Source organism: Capricornis sumatraensis, chromosome 2 (assembly GCF_032405125.1).
Source record: "Capricornis sumatraensis isolate serow.1 chromosome 2, serow.2, whole genome shotgun sequence".
Classification (NCBI taxonomy): domain Eukaryota; kingdom Metazoa; phylum Chordata; class Mammalia; order Artiodactyla; family Bovidae; genus Capricornis; species Capricornis sumatraensis.
The window spans coordinates 150775369-150794023 of NC_091070.1; the positions used below are offsets into that span (position 1 = coordinate 150775369).

General features: G+C 48.2%; 1 protein-coding gene across 2 annotated transcripts in view; it reads left to right on the forward strand.

The window, feature by feature from the left end:
• The first annotated feature begins 313 nt into the window (after positions 1-313).
• BCAR3 (BCAR3 adaptor protein, NSP family member) overlaps positions 314-18655 on the forward strand; it is a 130990-nt gene continuing 112648 nt past the window's right edge. Inside the window, exons 1-2 of one of the 2 annotated variants that reach the window (XM_068966709.1) lie at positions 314-464; positions 8564-8891. In XM_068966709.1, the coding sequence (XP_068822810.1) occupies positions 8575-8891 (317 nt within the window). In that variant the 5' untranslated portion in view covers positions 314-464; positions 8564-8574. Of the gene's footprint in view, positions 465-1800; positions 1826-8563; positions 8892-18655 lie in introns of those variants that run through there. The other variant, XM_068966708.1, reaches the window with a different exon arrangement.

Genomic DNA, 18655 nt, shown 5'->3' on the forward strand with positions numbered 1-18655 from the left:
GAGAGGTGGGTAAGGTGAGGTTGTCTCCCCTGGGGGTACAGTGACGAGGTGGTCGATATACATACATCTGAGGACTGGCTTCTCAGGAGGTACGAGGAGAGGCAAACTAAAATCCGGGTAGAGGAGGGCTACGCGAGGTCAGCGCATGTAAATGTCGCGGGGGGTTCCGCAAGGCTGTGCGAATAGGCTCGCTGGGGTGGGGCCGAGAAGCCGCAAATCACCAGTTGAGGGCCCGAGTGCGCGTCGCCGGCTCAGAGGCGCGCCTGCTGCTGCCTGGGCCCGGGCTGGGGCCGGGGAGGGAACCGGAGCCCCAGGCGCCCGGTGCACAGAGACGCGCGCCGGCTTCCCGGTGGGCGCGCTCCACCGATTATGAGCCGCTCCTGCTCCTGGAACAGCCGTGGCGCGGGGCCGACCGTGCGGCTCCTCTGAGCCCCAGCACGAGAACCCGGGCGCCGAGGGGGGAGGTGAGTCTCCGCCGCGTGTCCCGCGGGGGTGCGGCTTCTCCCGGGGCGCTTCGGTCTCCCGCTTGCCTTGGAGGACGGACTGGGAAGTTTGTTGGCGAAAGTTAGGCTTTGGGGAAGGTAGAGCCAGCGACCCCCTACCGCTCCCCCAGCCGAGTTGGCGACTGGGGGCTGGAGTGGCTGAACTGGGGGCGGGGTTGCGCCCGTAGGGGGCCTCTGAACCGGCTGGGAGTCCCCACACAGGGCCTGCGGCGGGAGGCGACGTGCGGCGAGCATCTCTGCTCTTTGCATCTTCCCGGGTGCTGGTTTCTCCGACCCCCTGAGCGTCCAGCCGCGCCTCCCGGTCCCCTCCCTCTCGGCCCCAGAAGCCGGAGCGGGTCGCGGGATGCGAGGGCCAGGGAGGTGGGGGTAGGGGCTTCTCCGCTGGAAGCCCTGGGCTTGGAGGAGGCGAGTTTCTCCACTAATCTCTTGGAAAGTCTGCAAAGCAGGCGAAGGCGCCCGCCCCGTAACTGTTGACAACAGCTCCCTCCCTCTCTCCCTTTGTTGAAAAAGAATGAATAGTTGGTTGTGTTGCTCCCTCTTCGTCGGAGAAGGGAGGGAAGGGGAGGTGAAGGCAGGGAAAGGAGAGACGGTGGGCGCAACGCGAAGTAGGTTCCGGTCTCAGCCGGTCTTTCCTTACCCGCTAAGGCTGCCCCCACCTTAAAAGTTTGATCAGGTGTACGCAGTCGTGGGAAGTTCAGTGGGCTCCAAAGCAGCTGTCGAGGCGGTGTGTTTCGTGGAGGAACCCAGAGGGTCGTGCCTGGGCTTGGGCGGGGGTGATGGAAAACTCTGGTTTTGGTTTTAACTCGCTTGAAGCAGGGTGAGGAGGTAAAAGATTGTTCTCCTAACCTCATGTATCTTTCACCTGAAGCCATTAGCTGAGATAGAAAGTAGAGCCGTGCGTTCAGCCGTGCATTTGAAACCTTGACTCTTATCTACCAAGGCTACCCAGATCTTTCCAAGGAAGACACATTGGCGGAGGGAAGGTCAGTTTGAGAACGGATAATCTCCTTGCTTGTTGCCAAGGAGTGAAGCGAGATCCGGGGGGAAGGGGGAGACCTCGGTTCAGAAAGTCACAAGTGGGAAGGGGCTACTCAGTTAATACCGGGTAAGCCACAGGCCAAGCAGTTGTACGTGAGTGTACAAGGGGACATATGGAATGTAGCTGTAAACAACTTGCCACACTAATGGCTCTCTCACGCCCTGACTCCAACTTTCCCTGAGAAGCCTGGCATTTCCAGAATGACTAACAGGAGATCTCAATCTCCTATTCATATAGAAAGGACTGCTTGTCGAATGGATGCTAATCTTAAGACCTTTATCATGTAAATCCTGTGCTGTGTTGCTTGAAATTCAATCCATGGAAGAATTATTCATACTTCAATCATTTGGCTAGACTTCATAATGTACTTCAAAATAAAGGGACACTCTTAATTCCTACACCCAGGCAGAACTCCATTCTGAGTGGATAAGCCGGCTTTATATGTGTGGTTTGCCATCTCCTCTTCCTATCTGCCTCTGCAGAGAAGATATACAACTACAGATGTGGATTGTAACTTCTCTGTCGTGGTCATAACAGGGCAGCGGAGGGGGTTATGTTTCCAGGGTTTAAAATACGACAGAAAGCTCTTAAAGCCCACATCCCATGACCTTCTGTGAATTTAACTTGAAAATATCACATTTCAGAAGTAAGATTGAAAAATCCAAACAAATAGACTGCTTATCTCTGCCTCAACTTGCATGCGATCGTCAGTTTCTTTGAGACTGTAAAGGAAGGGAGTCACGCCTGTTGTTCACAAGCATTTCCGAGCATAGCCGCTGACCAGGGTCAAGAAGGCAGCACATAGGTGGGGAGTATGTCAAGCTCACTTTCGTCTCTACTGAGGTTTCAGCTCTTTGAACGTACACGTGGGTCTCATATTTTCCTATCAAGATGTAGAGTCTTTGACCTTTGTGTATATTTCAAGATCTGGCTTTAGCCGGAGTCAGGACACTGTGTCTGATTACCTGCACAGGTGAAGTCAGATGGCCAAAGTCTCACCTGGGCTTCTATTTTGAAGACTGCATGTGGGCTCACTTCATGTGCCTGTGTATCCGTGCCCTTGTCATACTTGATTGGGTGTTGTTACATCTTTTGTTCTCGGTTTAAACATCTCCCTCTTCATCTTTCCTGGCTGCAGTCTTCCCCAGAAGCAGTGACCTCGTTTGTGAGCTATCACTGTGATGGGGATGCAATGACAAGCAAGACAGACGTGGTCTCTGCTCTGCTTAGAGGAGACCTCCTGTTTTTGGAATGCTTGCTGTATGTCAAGGGCTTTCCATACACAATTGCATTTACTTTTCACAACAGCTCCATGAAGTAGATGTTGTTAACCCACTTTTACAAATGAGAAACTGTCAGAGAGGTTGTCACTTGTCCCAGGCCACACAGTAAGTCAGTGGCAGAGTAGGGATTTGAATCTGTGTTTTACTTCAAAGCCTAGGTTCTGAGTCACACCGTGTTTGATTTTCAAAAATTAAATAGTACATAATGACTAGGAACATCACACCATGTTTGATTTTCAAAAATTAAATAGTACATAATGGCTAGGAACATCAAGACAGAAACATCTTCAAGTGGAGAAAACTTGGGAGCCAGAAACTGGAGACTTGAATTTAGTCTCCATCCTGCTCTTCCGACCCATGTGTTCCCATCTCAAGACCCTCACATTTGCGGAATCCCCTGCCTGGAACCGGAGGGAGTTCAGTCTTCTCTTGACTGGTTGCTTCTCTCTTTTCAGGTCTCATGTCATGGTTCCCTCTTCAGAGAGCTTTTCTCAGACCACCCTTTCATGTTCTTTAGGGCACTTATGACTGGGATAGTCCCTAATTTGTTTTTTTATTTGTGTTGATTGGACTTCCCCATCGCCGTGTAGGCTCCATGAGAGGAGGAGCTTATCTATTCTGTTACAGCCTCAGCTCTAGTACATTGTAAACCCTCAGAGAATATATATTGAGTGAATGAACATTTATTTTCCTTATCTGGAAAAGGGAAGGGGCTTGATCCTCTGAGATCCCATCTATGTATCACGTGCTGAGATTCTGCCTAGTAGTCAGCTGTGGTAGGTGGCTTCTCTGGCAGAATGGAAAGTACGTACCTTGAGCCTAGATTCCATCACTTCCACCTCTGGATTTCCCCCAGGTTCCTGGAGTCTGGAAAAAATAAAAATAAATAAAAAGTAGGAAACAGAGCAACCCACAGACTGCAGATGAGTTTCTTCCACCTGTAGTTCTCCCTTCCATTCCCCACCCCACTTTAGTCTGTTGTTGTTTGTTTTTATAAAGTTGGGTCTCTGGCCAGGGCCCACCTCCCTCACCGCTGGATTGATTCAAGCTTGACATTGGACCCAGGCTGGAACCAGTCTTTCCCAGTGACTAGTCCACAGGACAAGGCTATATTTTAATGGGGAAGAGTCCCAAGTTAGAGGCAGCAGGTTGTTGAGGAGAGCCTGGCCTGTGTATTTCCAATTTATCTGCAGCTGAGAAATTTAACTGTAACACGGGAAACTTCAACTAGGAACTTCCGCTAGGATGAATGATCTTCATCCTCCCATTATTAAACTGCTTCACAGCCTTCAGGTCGGCACCCCTTCCTCAGGGAAGCCTTTCCTGGCTGCTAGATTCATCTAGACCCCAGTTCCCACTCTGCGTGCCCCCGTAGCCTGGGGACTCGCCAATACATAAAGTCATTACTTACTGTCTGCTTCCTCCATAGGATAGGAACCTCTGGAGGACACCTGTTTGACACCATCGCCAACACCCACACAGTGCCCACCACATAGGAGGCCCTCCTTAGACGTGTGTTGGATAGAAGAATTAGTGAATGCTCCTGTTGACGGACTATTCCTCTGCCATTCTTTTCTGTTACCCAGAAAGTAAACTGAGTGTCAGTTGCTCTGTACCAAAGAAACTCACTTACCTGGTAGTTCTCAAACCTGGCTCCACATTGAACAATATTGCAAGGATTTTGATAAGACTGATGCCAGGGTCCTATTCACCCAGATTGTGACTTCATTGGTTTGGTTCACGGCTTGGGTGTCAGAATTGTTGAAGCTTCTCCGAGGACTCTTAATGTGCATCCAGGTTGAGAGCCTCTGCTTTTTCAGAACTCATCCCTGGCGTTGGTCCTTATAGGCTTGAAGCAGTCCAGGTAAGAGAGGGCAGGGATATAATTCATGGAATATTGCATGGTTCCTGACAGTTTAAGAGGTACTTTCACATCTGTTATCACATCTGATAATAACAAGCTGACGGATCTACTCTCTGGTTTAAATACTCCCTTTATGTTGATGACTCTTAAAAATCTACATTCTGTACTGGCCTCTGACTGAACATATGAGTATCTAGACTGCTAGACAGAACTGTCCTACTGGCACCTCACACTCAACAGCCCCAGTGGTGAGCTTGTTACCCGCCGTCCTGAGGGGGTCACCCCTTGCGCTGTTCAGTGATACAGCAAAGCACCATCCTCCCATGGCTGTGGCCTCCTTCGTCCCATACAGGAGGCCTTGAGCTCTTGGCCCCTTGCTCTGCCCTTCCTTTCCCTTCCCGTGGCCACTGTCCCAGGTCGGAGTCCTTCATCACTCCTTGCTGGCTTGTTGCTGGTGTCTGACTGACCTCCCCACGGCCCTTCTGTCCCCTCCAGAATCACCAGGGCTCCCTACCCAGGCACAGACTGGACTCCATCCCTCTCTTCTTGAGTTTCCCTAGCACTGACAGGCAAGTTCAAACACCTCAACACACCCTGTAAGACTTTGTGATCTGGTCCTAAGCTGTGCTTCTTCCAGGAAGTGCTTCTCAGCCTCACTCAAGCCGCACTGCACAACTTAGGTGCCTGAGCCTGTGCGGGTGCTTCCTGCCTTTATGCATCTGCTGTTACCACATCGTCTTAGAAGGCTTTTCCCTACAGGTTGCAGCCTTTCAAAATCCTTCATCTCCAGTGATGCCCTGTCTGAGATCCTCCTTGAGCCCTTTTATCAAAATTAATTGTTCTTCCCTCCGGCATCTTAAGGGTCCCATCAGTGAGTATATCACAGTGGACCCTTGAACAGCGCAGGTGTGAACTGCATTTGTCCTTTTGTTGTTGTTTAGTCCTTCAGTCGTGTCTGACTCTTTGCAACCCTGTGGACTGTAGCCCACCAGGCTGCTTGGGATTTCCCAGGCAAGAATACTGGAATGGGTTGCCATTTCCTTCTCCAGGGGATCTTCCTGACCCAGGGATCAAACCCGTCTCCTGCATTGCAGGTGGGTTCTTTAGCCACTGAGCCACCCAGAGTGGGGGTGGGGGTGGCGCGTAGAATTGCATAGGTGCACTTATACAGAGACATTTTTCAGTAGCAAATACTACAGTCCATGGTCAGTTGAATCTGTAGATGTGGGGAACTGTAAATTGCATGCAGATTAACCCTGAGTTATTCAAATGTCAACTGTATTCTCTTTGAATTCATAGTCAGGGATTGAGGTTTATGCATCCTTGTTTCTCTATCTTATCTGGAGTGGGCACTTAAATGTTTGTTGAGTTGAAAGTAGGAAAAGCAGCTGTTAACATCCCTTGAGAATACCCTGAGGTGTGGATAACTTGCTGAGGGCATTCTAAAGCACTTTGGCTCAGACTTGAAACAGATAGATCTTGGATAAGCAGAGAGGAAACAGGCTGCTGGGGACGCTGGAGCCAGTGTAACTCTTGTCTGTCATCCTAGCTGGAGATAGACGTGATCCACACCGTGGGCCTTTGCACGCGGAGAGATTCTGGGGGATGGGGGTGGGGCTTTGGGTCTCCCCTCCAGGTTCTTGGGACTGATCCAAGCCTGTGGAGAAGAAAGGTGCGGATTACTCGGACAGGTGAGAGTTCACAGCTGTGAGTGTGTACGGGCGGGATGAGGGAATCCTAGTCGGCTTACGTCATCTGTGTTCAGGAGAGGGCTGAAGAGTTTGGTTTCTTTTTTAATAATGATGATTAACGTGAAGCAAGTACTGACAGTGTACCGGGTCCTGGGCAGACCCGGGAGGGGCCCACCCGGGGACTAACAGTCCGTTGTCTGCGCCCGCTGGGAGCCGGGCCTTCTGTGTGGTCCCAGTTCAGCATGGAGCAGACGGGCTTCGGAACTACCAGGTCTGGCAGAAAGCTGAGGACAGGGTTCAGATCATATGCCTTAAATGAAGGGCCTCCTTCCTCCCAGCACTTCAGTGTCTCTCTCTGTCACGTGTGGAAACAGTGGACTGAGTGTGTCTGTCTGTGTGTGTTGTCACTTGTTTCCTCTGTGTACTCTGCTGACTGCTCTGGTTCCACCTCTTATTTTTACCAGATTCTGTTCTTCTTGATTGTCCCCAAGGCCAAGTCCCAGGTCCCCAGGTCCTTTGTGGAACTGTCTGCAGTGGTGCTAGAGAGTGATGATTTCCACTCAGCACCACCCCCTTTGCAGGGGAGAGGGTGGTCTGTGAGGAATGGGATTGCACAGCTTGAGAACAGGCTGCAGAGTGAAGAGGCGTGCTCCTCACCAGGCTCGGGGAAGGCCAGGGCGTGGGGCTTAGCTGAGCAGCTGTGATCTCTGGATCAGTCTAGTACCGTGACTAGCGGTACAGAGTCTGTAACCTTCTGTCTGCTGGGACTAGCCCTAATTTTTATTCAAGCTTATGTTTCTTCTTCTCTATTTATTGGCCTTGATAATTTTATTTATTTGGCTGTGCTGGGTCTTCACTGTTGCACAGGCTTTTCTCTAGTTGTGAGCTGGAGCTACTCTCTAGTTGTGCCTGGGCTTCTCGCTGTGGTGACTCCTCTTCCTGTGGAGCACGGGCTCTGGAACACGGGCTCAATAGTTGTGGCACACGGGCTTAGCCACTCTGTGGCATGTGGGATCATCCTGGATCAGGGATCGAACCCATGTCTCCTGCGTTGGCTGGTGGACTCTTTACCACTGAGCCACCAGGGAAGCCCTATATTAGCCTTTAAAATATCATTTAATTTGGCTTAGATCAAAACCATAGTGGCTATTTAGAGGATGGAGGTGCTAACCCTGCTCAGGGTGAACTCTCTGCCAGTGGTGATAGCTGGGAACAACTGCTAAGGCTGCTTTTACACACAGCATTTTTCATTTCTTTCCATGAGGCTCTCTACCACTTTTTTCTCTTTTTCGCCTTTCCCACTCTTCCCTGACTCCACAGACACCTATGCACAGTGCTTAACCCTGTTGGTGATAGGCGGGGGGATGATTGTACATGGAGCCCCCACCCCATGTCTTTCCTCTCCAGCTGAGCCCACTGATGTGTGGAGGAGTGGCCCACCTCCTGAACCCCGACCGGCTTCGTTAATTAGCGTACACTGATTTATTTATAAGCGCCAGGTCTTCACCAGAAGAATCTGTCCTGTCTCTCTGGGTAGCACAACTGAGGAGCTGGGTTGAAGGTGTTCTAGCAGCTAAGGAATTCCACCCATCTTCACCTGTTCTTATTGTTTGTAGGGTGGTGGGAATGCATGAGCTCATTATCTTTCCTCAGTATTCTTTTTTATTAGTCATGCTTTTCCATCAGCTTCAGTCATCTGAAGTAATAAACTGGCTCGGGTGTCTCTAAAGGCTCTGAAATGTATTTGCCCTATTCCGTTGTGGCTCAGTCAGTAAAGAAGTGGCCTGCAATGTGGGAGACCCAGGTTCAGTTCCTGGGTCAGGAAGATCCTCTGGAGAAGGGAATGGCAACCCACTTCAGTATTCTTGCCTGGAGAATTCCATGGACAGAGGAGCCTGGTGGGCTACAGTCCACTGGATCGCAAAGAGTTGGACACAGCTGGGAGATTAACACACACACATATTGGTGGATCTGCTGCCAAACCAGGAGAATTCCTCTATAGGATAAAAAAGGGGATAAGTAAACTTCCATCATAGTAAATTTCACAAGTGATGTTTATCCTTTAACACTTTGTGAGCATTTTCTTTTGTTATGTGATCTATTTCCATTTCCTTTTGTAAGGAGGAAGTCAATTCTCATGGTTTTCATAGTTTTATGGCTTCACTCTCTTCTTCCCCCCTTAGACTTGAGGATCATGGCTGCGGGAAAGTTTGCAAGTCTTCCCAGAAACATGCCAGTGAATCACCAGTTCCCCCTCGCCTCGTCCATGGACCTTCTGAGCAGCAAGTCCCCTCTCGTCGAGCGTCGTGCAGATGCCTATCAAGACGTGTCTATACATGGCACCCTTCCCCGGAAGAAGAAGGGCCCTCCTCCCATCAGGTCCTGTGATAACTTCAGTCATGTGGGGACCCTCCCCCATTCCAGATCCCCACGGCAGCACTCACCTCTGATCCAGGACGCCATCCAGGAGCAGCCCCTGCAAGACTGGAAAGGCGAAGCCTTCACCTTCAGGTAGCTTCTTTAATTTCACGAATGAAAATGATTTGTTTTAAAGGACTTTTTTTTTTTTAAGTCTTTTTCAGGAAAAATATCAAACACGCACAAAGTAGAACAGATAGTTTAATTAACTCCCATGGACCCATCAACCAGCTTCAACAGTTATCAACTTGTGGTTGGCTGTACCCCACCCACTTTCCTGCCTCTGGTATTATTATTGTTTTCAGGCAGAGCTTTATTGTGCTCTGTTATTATTTTGAAGCAAATTTCAGACTTCGTTTTATCTGTGAATATTTTGGTATATGTGTTTCAAAGATAAGGACTCTTATTTTAAAAAATGTATAGCCACAGCATAAAAAACTGTAACATCTGAAAAAAGAACCATTTCTTAATATCATCCAGTTTGGATGATATTAGGTGTATTTTAAGGTCAGCTTCCTGTATCATTAAGTCCCTCAGAAGGAACCACGGCATTTTTTTTTTTGCCTCAGATTATGAACTGCATCCATCCATTCCATCCATTTCTATAGAGATGCCAGGATTTCTATAATTAGGATGTCTATAGTTGTATAGGCATCCCCATTATCCAGAGCATGCCTATGAAACCTTCCATAAGCTGAGGTGGTGTGAAAAAGTAGTTACCCTAGGACACATCATACTATACATGGATGCATGAAATAAATGGAGATAAAGCACAGATGCTCACGCACAGCTCAGGGCCAGGGTGACTCGATGCTGAGATGCTGCTTGTAGTTCTGGAGGGAACTTGGTGGTGCTGCTCTTGCTGCTCTGCGTGTGCACCACCTGTACAACAGCTTCCTGAAAACAGACAGCGAACACTGTTTTCGAATTTCACCTTTTTCCACGAAAGCAAAATTCCTGTTCAGACTTCTGTTAGTGAAATCAAGTACTAATGTAGGTCATTCTGTAAAAGCAAAGTAGTAGCACACTTTCAAAAAGCGGGGATACCTGTGTTTCGTTGTCAGCAAGCTGAAATAAATCTTGTTTGGTTTTGGATCCATCATCAAGTCAGCTTCAGAATACTTTAGAACAGGAATTGCTTTCTTCTTCTGTCCACCAGGGACCTGGGTAAATAAGACTCATGGTCGTAAAGGCTTTTTCTCTGGGTCTGAAATGGGCCTAGTTGTGACCCTGCTTGTGGAGCTGGTTTAGAACCGCTGCACCCCTTTTTCTGTTGAGCAAGACCCCCAGCCTGTGATGCTATTGGGTAAGCAGGGGGATGGTTTCTTCTGCTGTATCTCCTGACCTCTCTCTCTCTGTCCAGCCCTGTAGCACGGAAAGCCACTTTGGTCCTAGCTCATTTATTTGTTCAATACCTGTATATTGAACACCTGTGTTAGTTAGAATATGTTGATGTTGTAAGCACTATTGCTTCACCAGGAAAATTCTGCCCATATCCTCTAAGTATCTTAACTAAAGGGCTGGTCTGACATAGTCGACATTTTAGCTATCAAATCATTGCCCTTTTACAGGGTGGGGAAACATGTGCCCTGACGGGATAGCAGAGGAACATGAGAAATGGTGTCCTCCCAGAGCAAACATTGTAGTGAAGGACCCAGATAATAAATACAAGTAAATAAACAAGACAATGGCGGGTTATAGTCAGTGACATAGAGGAAATAGTCATATCCTGGAGATTTATTGGGGTTATATTTTTTATAGAGTGGACGGTCTCTGAGGAGAAGAGTCAGTGGAAGGCTGTCCAGGCATAGGAAGAACAAGTGCAAGGAACCAGGGGTGGGAACATGTTTGAAAAACCCAAAACAGGCTAGGCTGACCTGTGGCTGGAGTGTGGCATGTTGAGAGACAAATAGCACACATGTTGGGAAAGGCCTAGGCAGGCAAGAGTTCAGAATGAGTTGTATAATTGCAGTATTACAGGAGAAGATAAGCGGAAGCCCAGATAGTCTCTGGAGAAAGCACTGGAGAGTCTGCAGGGTTTCTGACGTGAGACCACACGGCTTCCCAGGGCGTTCTGGGCATCAGGTGGTTCGGCTCTGCAGAGTCCAGGCGGGTGGCCTGCTGATGACAGGTGCACTGGAAGTGCGCACGTGTGCACAGTAATATTGATAGCGCATCATGGGCACCTGATGCACTGCCGTGCAGAAGCAGAGCCATCACTGCCCTGTCTTAGGGAGGCTATGAGGCAGCAAAGGAAAACAACTTCCAGCTAGCCAGAATTAAGCCCAGGCTGCACTACATGGAGTCAGAACCCGCTATTACCTGGCTTCCTGTGGCCACTTTTTATTTATTAAGTTAAACTCTATACTGAGCTAGATATCCATGGGCTACCACATGGAGATGGTCCACAAAGTCCAGGCTAGGTGTCTACTCTTACCAGGGGGATCTCCCAGGGGCCGGGGGTAGTAATGAGGTCACCCTTTGTAGCTTGAGGAAGTTCTCAATAAACTCCTGAGGCCCAGGCTGTCAACCTGCCAGCAGTTCAAAGCTTTTTAACTTGAAAACTAACTTGGACATAGATCAGATCTCAGATCTTATCGGAGGTGGACTCAATTCATGAGTTTAAAGTCTAGGCTGTGGAAGACTTAACAAGTACTGCTGGTTTAGGTTTGTTTCTGATTCAGAATTATGTTCATCCAAATTCATGTTTTTTTTCCCTTAATTTAAAATACCTTATTGTTAAAGGTCAGCACAGGAAGTAAATGGACATCCTTCAAAATTATGCTGAGTGTCAAAGGATCTAAAGTCCTCTTCCCCCACTCCGCAGCCTTATTATTAATGTATTTTGTTTACCTGACACATCTTAAAGATATCCTGAGTTGTTCTCAGTTTTGAGGACTTTAAAGCACCTTATATTCTTTTTTTTTTTTCCCTCTCTAAATCCTTTTAAATATTCCTAATAAGATTATGAGCTGCCTCAGTTACTTTTTGGAACAGTGTCAACAAGTAACATTTTGTGAAAGTGAAACGCTGGAGACAGGCTGTTTGAATGAGAACCTGAGCTTCTAGAGTGGGAAGTGTGACTAAGGTGCTGGACAGAATTACCTCGAGAGAGAAACAACATTTCTATTCCTAACTCAGCTCTGACAGCCCAGCAGAGCTGTGAGACCCACTACCCTGGTTCACTCACCACTGGAAGCTGGAAGCCATGTGTGTTTTAGAGTTTTGAATCCCTGACTCCTAAGACTAGTTAGGTCTACCTTTAACAAGATTATTAGTTTCTTTTTTTGGCCTTGTTTCAGATAAACTCTTTTGGCCTTATTTCTTTTCCGAGTGAATTCAGGGGTTAACTTCAGCTAAGAGTAGCTGAAGTTCAACTTGCCCAGATGTCAAGCCTGCAAGCCTTCCATTCCATCACACTTGGGGTTGGCATGACGATGGTGGGACCATCTTGGGGAGTGCCCCCCAACTCCTTATGTGGGCCTGCCTATACTCAGAGGGAAACGCTTCAGACAGCACCTCCTTGTCTTGTGAAATATTCTAAGTTTCCAACAAATTTGTTTACTTTATTAATCACTAAAAAGTCACCTTTATGATTGAATATTAAGTAAATATCAACCCTGTGGAAAGCCCTAGGCAAAGCAGAGGAAGTCTTCCTTTTGACCTAACAATTTGCATTAATAAGTGGTCATATAAACATGGGTCATATTCACATGAATTATTATTCCCTTACATTTTATAGTTATAATATCTTCCTGTCCATAAGTTATCTTGTTTGAACATCATAACCCTATGTGACAGCAGATTTCATTGTTAGCAGCAGCATCAGGTTGTCATCAATACAGCTGAGTAAATGGTTCAGAAACTATCATAGGGCCTTCCCCAGACACTGTGCTCTGTAGCCTTGCAAGAAGGCTGGCTCTGCTGTGGGCATCTCTGAGTTATCTTCTCACATGAACACTTCAGTCCCCAGGGTCTGACTGCAGCGTCTCAGACAACCCCCTTGAAGAGGCTAGAGCCTTGGCCGCCGAGAGCAGGCAGAAGGCAGGCCTGAAAGGGGAACTGGTCTCCTCGTTCTGAGACCCATATCTCTTGGCTCTGTTGTTGTCTTGGCTGCCCTTGGATATACTTGTGGTTTGAAAAGGAGCCAAAATGAGGAGCCCAACGCTCTTAAACCTGCTGCTTGGTGTCACAGAAGGAGCCTTTGTTCTGCAGGCTGAGCAAGGCTTCTCTGAGCAGTCTGCAGATGGGATTTCCTCTTGACATTAGCATTGTTTGGCTGGTGTCCCTTGGGTTCATCTATCTTCAAGGATGAATTTTTATTTCAATCTGGGACCTTCTTGGGCTGAGGGGAGACCAGTCCCTGATACGAGGGGTCTGCATTGCCAGGGTAGGTGAAGGGTCAGCGCTTGGAGCCCACTGTTGGTCCTCTCCCTGCCCATGGGTACGTGGAGGCGCACATTCCTGGGAACAGCTGCTGAGAGCATAATTCCTTCTACCCCCTGTGCTGTGGGAGCATGTGGCTGGACAATGCGGTGTTTCATTAATCTGCATGAGTGGAGCTGACTGACTAGTCACAAGTGTTTTAACTAATAGGGGCCAGAAAGTCTGCAGAATTATTCCAAGTTAAAATCCTGTATCCTTTCCCAGGCAGTTAAGTAACCTTCTGTGTCATAGTGTCAGCTCTTCAAATTTGAAGCTGGAGTGTTAAGACACAGGCTCTGTGCAGAAGACCCTTCTCCAAACACTAATTCTGGGCTGTGTCGGTGCTCTTATCTGAAAAATTGTTTCCACAGCCACCAAGTTCTAGAACTATTGATTTATGCTCCCCCAGACATGCCAATAGAGTGGTCTTTAGCACAACGTTAATCAGAAGGATCTACTATGTGAAAGTCCACACGCAGGCATCTGCACGCTTTATACATGGGCATGTCTGCTGTCTACCGATTGGAAGCTCTTTGGGCATAGAGAAAAAGTTGGGTTTAGATTTGAAAAAAGGTTATTTAATATGAATAAATTCTTTTTAGTAGAAGGTACATTTATTGAGCTGGCAGAGTGGCAATGGCTTAACAGCCAAGAACGTCTCCAGAAAGTAATAACCCATGCACTGAATTTTTATTTTTAAATTTTGAAGTTAAGTTTTATGGACAGTTTGAAATGCCCCTTGGTGTTTAAGTGCAGCTGTTGCGGATGGGTTAGTGAATTCCAGGCAATGGTGCACGTCTAGGCCCTGGTGGCCCCTGGTGTGCTGAGGTCAGGAGCAGCTGGGTCAGAGGTGAGCTCAGCCCCTGCTGGGCATCTGGGGTACCAACCCAGGGTTGGGGGAGCCCAGAGAATGGGGAATGTCTGCAGGCCCACCAGCTGCCTGACAGTAGTCCTAAATCTTCTACCCACAGGGATGGTTTCAACCTAAAAGGCTGGGATCTGTGCATTCTCAGCTGTTCTGGGGGAAAACTGAAGTACTTTTTTTTTTTTTTTAACTGATTGCAAACCACAACCAAGAAAATGATCAGACTTATACAAAACCGTCCTTGTTAAGTAGAGCTGTTCAACATCTTCTTTCCTCCCCCAGCCCCCCAACAAATCTGCTTTAAATTCCTGTTTATTCAGGCCTCCTGCACGTTATTGAGCAAAAGTCAGGTTTGTCTGTCTTCTGTGGGTCAGAAACTACGAGTTTTTCACACCGCTCAGTATAGGTTGAAGCACACTGTAGACAGAAGATGCTCTGCAGTTACAAATGACTCATGTTCTTATCGCAGGTGGACTGGGGAGCCATCCCAGCCAGGCCAGGAGGTGGGAGCTGGAGAAGTTGCTTTTGTTGTTCAGGAGATCCCTTCCTGGGGACTGGACTGGAGCCACAGGAGGGATAAGCCCTCCGGCCACCTCCGGCCTCTGCCACCCTGCTGTTCACAGCTTTGTTATGCCGTCACCACCCAGTCTGTCTCTAAGAGGCTAGCTGCAGGATTGCCTGCAGAATTGCCTGCAGAATTTCAAGCTTTCCCTCCTCCAAGGCCCCAGGCACAGGCTCTGAGGGTGTTCCTGTTTTTGGATTGTGCTGTTATTTACAAATTATAGAAGTCTGAGAAACCTTCTGTGTTGACCCAGCCTTTATGTCTGTGGTTCCAGAATCGCTTGCAAACGTAGTCAGGGGTGGCCAGAGAGAACGTGAGTCATGTAATCCAGGAGGTCTCAGTTTATCTACTACTAGGTGTGTGAACTAGGACAGGTTCTAAACTATACACTGAGGGTGAGCATAATGCTGCTGAGGGGTGCTGTGAAGATTCACTGGTCACTAAACCTGCAAGTTCCACTAAATGGCACGGCTCTGACTTTCTCTCTTAAGCCTGGTACTGCCTTCTGGGAGTCTGGGTAGAACAGGTCATGTCCTTGCTCTCCCTTCTACCTGATCATAGCAGTTTATTCTTCTCCTGCCAACTCTGCTGGGTGACGCCTGACCCTGAGGGCCACTGTTCATTTTGCTGGGATGTTGATGTAGCCGTGGATATCAAAGAAAGCAGCTAGTGACCTTGGGGTTGATTCCACCAAACAGACTGGGTGGCTTTGTGACCTTGTGTAAGTTACCTCATCTTTCTGACCTCCACATCCTCAAAGGGTGGCTTGGGGGTCAAATACAACCCCACGTGAAGGCACCTAGCTCAGGACCTGGCATGGAGCAGGGGCTTAGGTGTTGGTTTCCGCCCTTCCTTCCTTCCTGGAAGGCCAAAGGCCAGAACTTGGAGGCTACTAATCCTCGTATGCAACCTGAGATCACGTTCCATGCCTGCGGGTTTCCATGGGAGAAAGTTTCCTGTGTGTTGACAGTCTGGCTGGACTCCCGCTATCTGGGTCTGCCCTAAGCGGCCCTGCAGCAGTGCATCTTGGCCACCACTCAAGCTTACAGGTCTGACAGCCCCATGGCACATGGAGAATCAGCACACCATGGTACTGAGACAGAGAGCCTGTCCTTGGTGAACTGGCCCAAGCCCTTGCCTGCTTGTCCCTGTGCTTAATGTCCGTGTCGTCACTGTTTCTTCTTTGCTGAGTATTTATTGAGTTTATTTAGTGTCAGGTATTGTGCTGGGTTCTTCCCAGGTGGCTCAGTGGTGAAGGATCCGACTGCCAGTGCAGGAGACGTGGGTTTGATCCCTGGGTCAGGAAGATCCCCTGGAGCAGGAAACAGCAACCCACTCCAGTATTCTTGCCTGGAGAATCTCATGGACAGAGAAGCCTGGCAGGACCATGGGGCCACAGAGAGTCAGACACGACTGAGTAACTGAGCACACACACTGTGCTGGGTACCAGCTCCCCATTGGAGAATAAAATATAGATGTGGGCCTTGTCCTTGAGGAGTGCCCAGTTTAGGGCACTAAATTGAATGAGGAGGTATAAGGAAGGTCATATCAGAGAGCCCTGAGTTCCTTGAACAGGGGGGAGAGAAGGCTTTGCTGCAGGAGGGAACATTTTAAGATTTTATATAAAAAAACAATGTAAACTTCATTAATATTTTATGTTATGATATATTAAAATGATATTTTTGAAATATAAAGTTAAAACATTATTAAAACTGAGTTCACCTCTTTCTTTTCCATGGACTACTAGGAAAGTTTACATGTTCTTCACATTGCATTTCTGTTGGTTCCAGTCTGAGTGAGAAGTCGCTCAGTCGTGTCCGACTCTTTGCGGCCCCGTGGACTGTAGCCTACCAGGCTCCTCCGTCCATGGGATTCTCCAGGCAAGATTACTGGAGTAGGTTGCCATTTCCTTCTCCAGGGGATCTTCCCAACCCAGGCATCGAACCCGGGTCTCCTGCATTGTAGGCAGACACTTTATCGTCTGAGCCACCAGGGAAGTCTAGACGTCACTAAAGAGTTTAGATTTTCTCCGCAGGTCAAAGGGAAGCCTTTAAAGGGTTTCAAGCAAGGGAATATCATGATCTGGCTTAGTTAATAGAAGACTCAGTGGAGAAGTAATTGAAAGGAGGAATAGGAATTGGAGGGAGAGCAGGAGGCGGTTGCAGAAGTTCCGAAAGCAGAGGGGATCTGTTCTGGGAGGGTAGTAGGGGAGATGAAAGTGGGTGGATTCAAGATCTATTTTGTAGGTAGAATCTACCGGAATTACTGAGGGTTAGATAGAAAGGGATGAGGGAGTGGGACAGTCAAGCATGGCTCAGTGAGGTGGGTGGGGGAGCGGGGCCATTTATGGAGACAGGGAAGAGTGGAGAGGAACAGGGCTTTATTTGGTGATCAGGCTGCTTTTTCCTGGGAGGAGGAGATGATGGTTCGATTGCAGAGAATTGAGACTTCTGTTTGGTGTGTGCTGAGTCTGAGATGTATGCGTGTCTACTTGGAGGTGTTAACCAATCCGTTGGTGTTGTGAGCCTGGAGCTATGGAGCGAGGTCTAGGCTAAAAGTTATAAAGTTAGGAGTCTGCATACAAATGATGTTAAAGCCAGAAGTGAATGCCATTGGCCAGGGAGAGAGCTGTATAGAGCATGAAGAGAAGGGCCCCTAGGGCCCAATCAGGAGGAACCCAAGCACAGACCATTCTGGGGAGTCAGCATAGGAGGCTGATCGTTCAGTGCGGAGCAGAGAAATGAGGCAGGAACCACACATGGTTGGTGTTCAAAGGAAGGTGGGGATGAAAGACAAAATTCAACAGGAAAAGATCTAATCTTTTAAGTACGTAATAAAACAAAGCACATTTTTTCATTACTTGATTCTTTTTATAAAACGTTTTTGATTTGATTAAAGCAGACGTGCCCCGGGGGCCGCCCTCCCTGTGGGCCTGTGTCAGCAGTGTGGTGATTATGCCCGCGGTTGGTTCCTTCCCTGGCAGTTCTGTGCATCCCCCGACAGCTCCGTGGACAGAGGTTACATAGACCACTGTGGTCGGTGTTCAGACTTGCCTGAGGGGTGAGGGCTGTTTTTCTGAGGTGCCTGCCCTGGAAAAGGGGCCTGGGGTGCATTTTCCTGTGTATGTTTGGATGAGTGGAGTCTTTCCTTTTATTTTCTCAAAACTGTAGCACTTTGGGGCTTCCCTGACAGCTCAGTTGGTAAAGAATCTGTCTGCAGTGCAGGAGACCCTGGTTCAATTCCTGGGTTGGGAAGATCCGCTGGAGAAGGGATAGACTACCCATTCCAGTATTCTTGGGGTTCCCTTAGGGCTCAACTGGTAAAGAATCCACCTGCAATGCGGGAGACCTGGGTTCGATCCCTGGATTGGGAAGATGCCCTGGAGAAGGGAAAGGCTACCCGCTCCAGTATTCTGGCTTAGAGAATTCCATGGACTATATAGTCCATGGGGTCACAAGGAGTCGGCTCTGAGTTAGTTGAGAAGAAACCTTTACAAACACACTCCTTTAGTGAGTGGGGAATGGTTGGGGGCAGGGTGGATGGGGCCAGTAGGAGTGGAGGAAGGGCAGATAGACACCAGCCAAACAAAGCATCTGCTTTTATCAAAAGTGCTGTGTTTGGGCTTAGCCAGCCCAAAGCCTGATGATTCACTGATGCCAGACCCTCTGTGCCTGCCAAGAGACATACTGGCCTTGATACGGTTTTTCTCGCTGTTACTCTATTCAGTTTGACTGACTGCTGCCAAGTTAAGATTTCAACAGTGGCTTTTAACTTAATGCTGTCCTGGAATTCTGCTGAACGCAAGTTGACCCATGAGCACATCAGGTCTTTGTCAACCAGGACCACTTGGTATTAACCTTGGATTCCTGTAGAGACTTACCATAGTGTGATATGAAGGATATTTAAATGGTGCTGTTTTAACATGATTAGGGAATCTGCCTGAGGAGGCGGTTTAATTGCCATTCTTTCAGTGTATGTCATGAACACATTCATCAGGCATGGCTG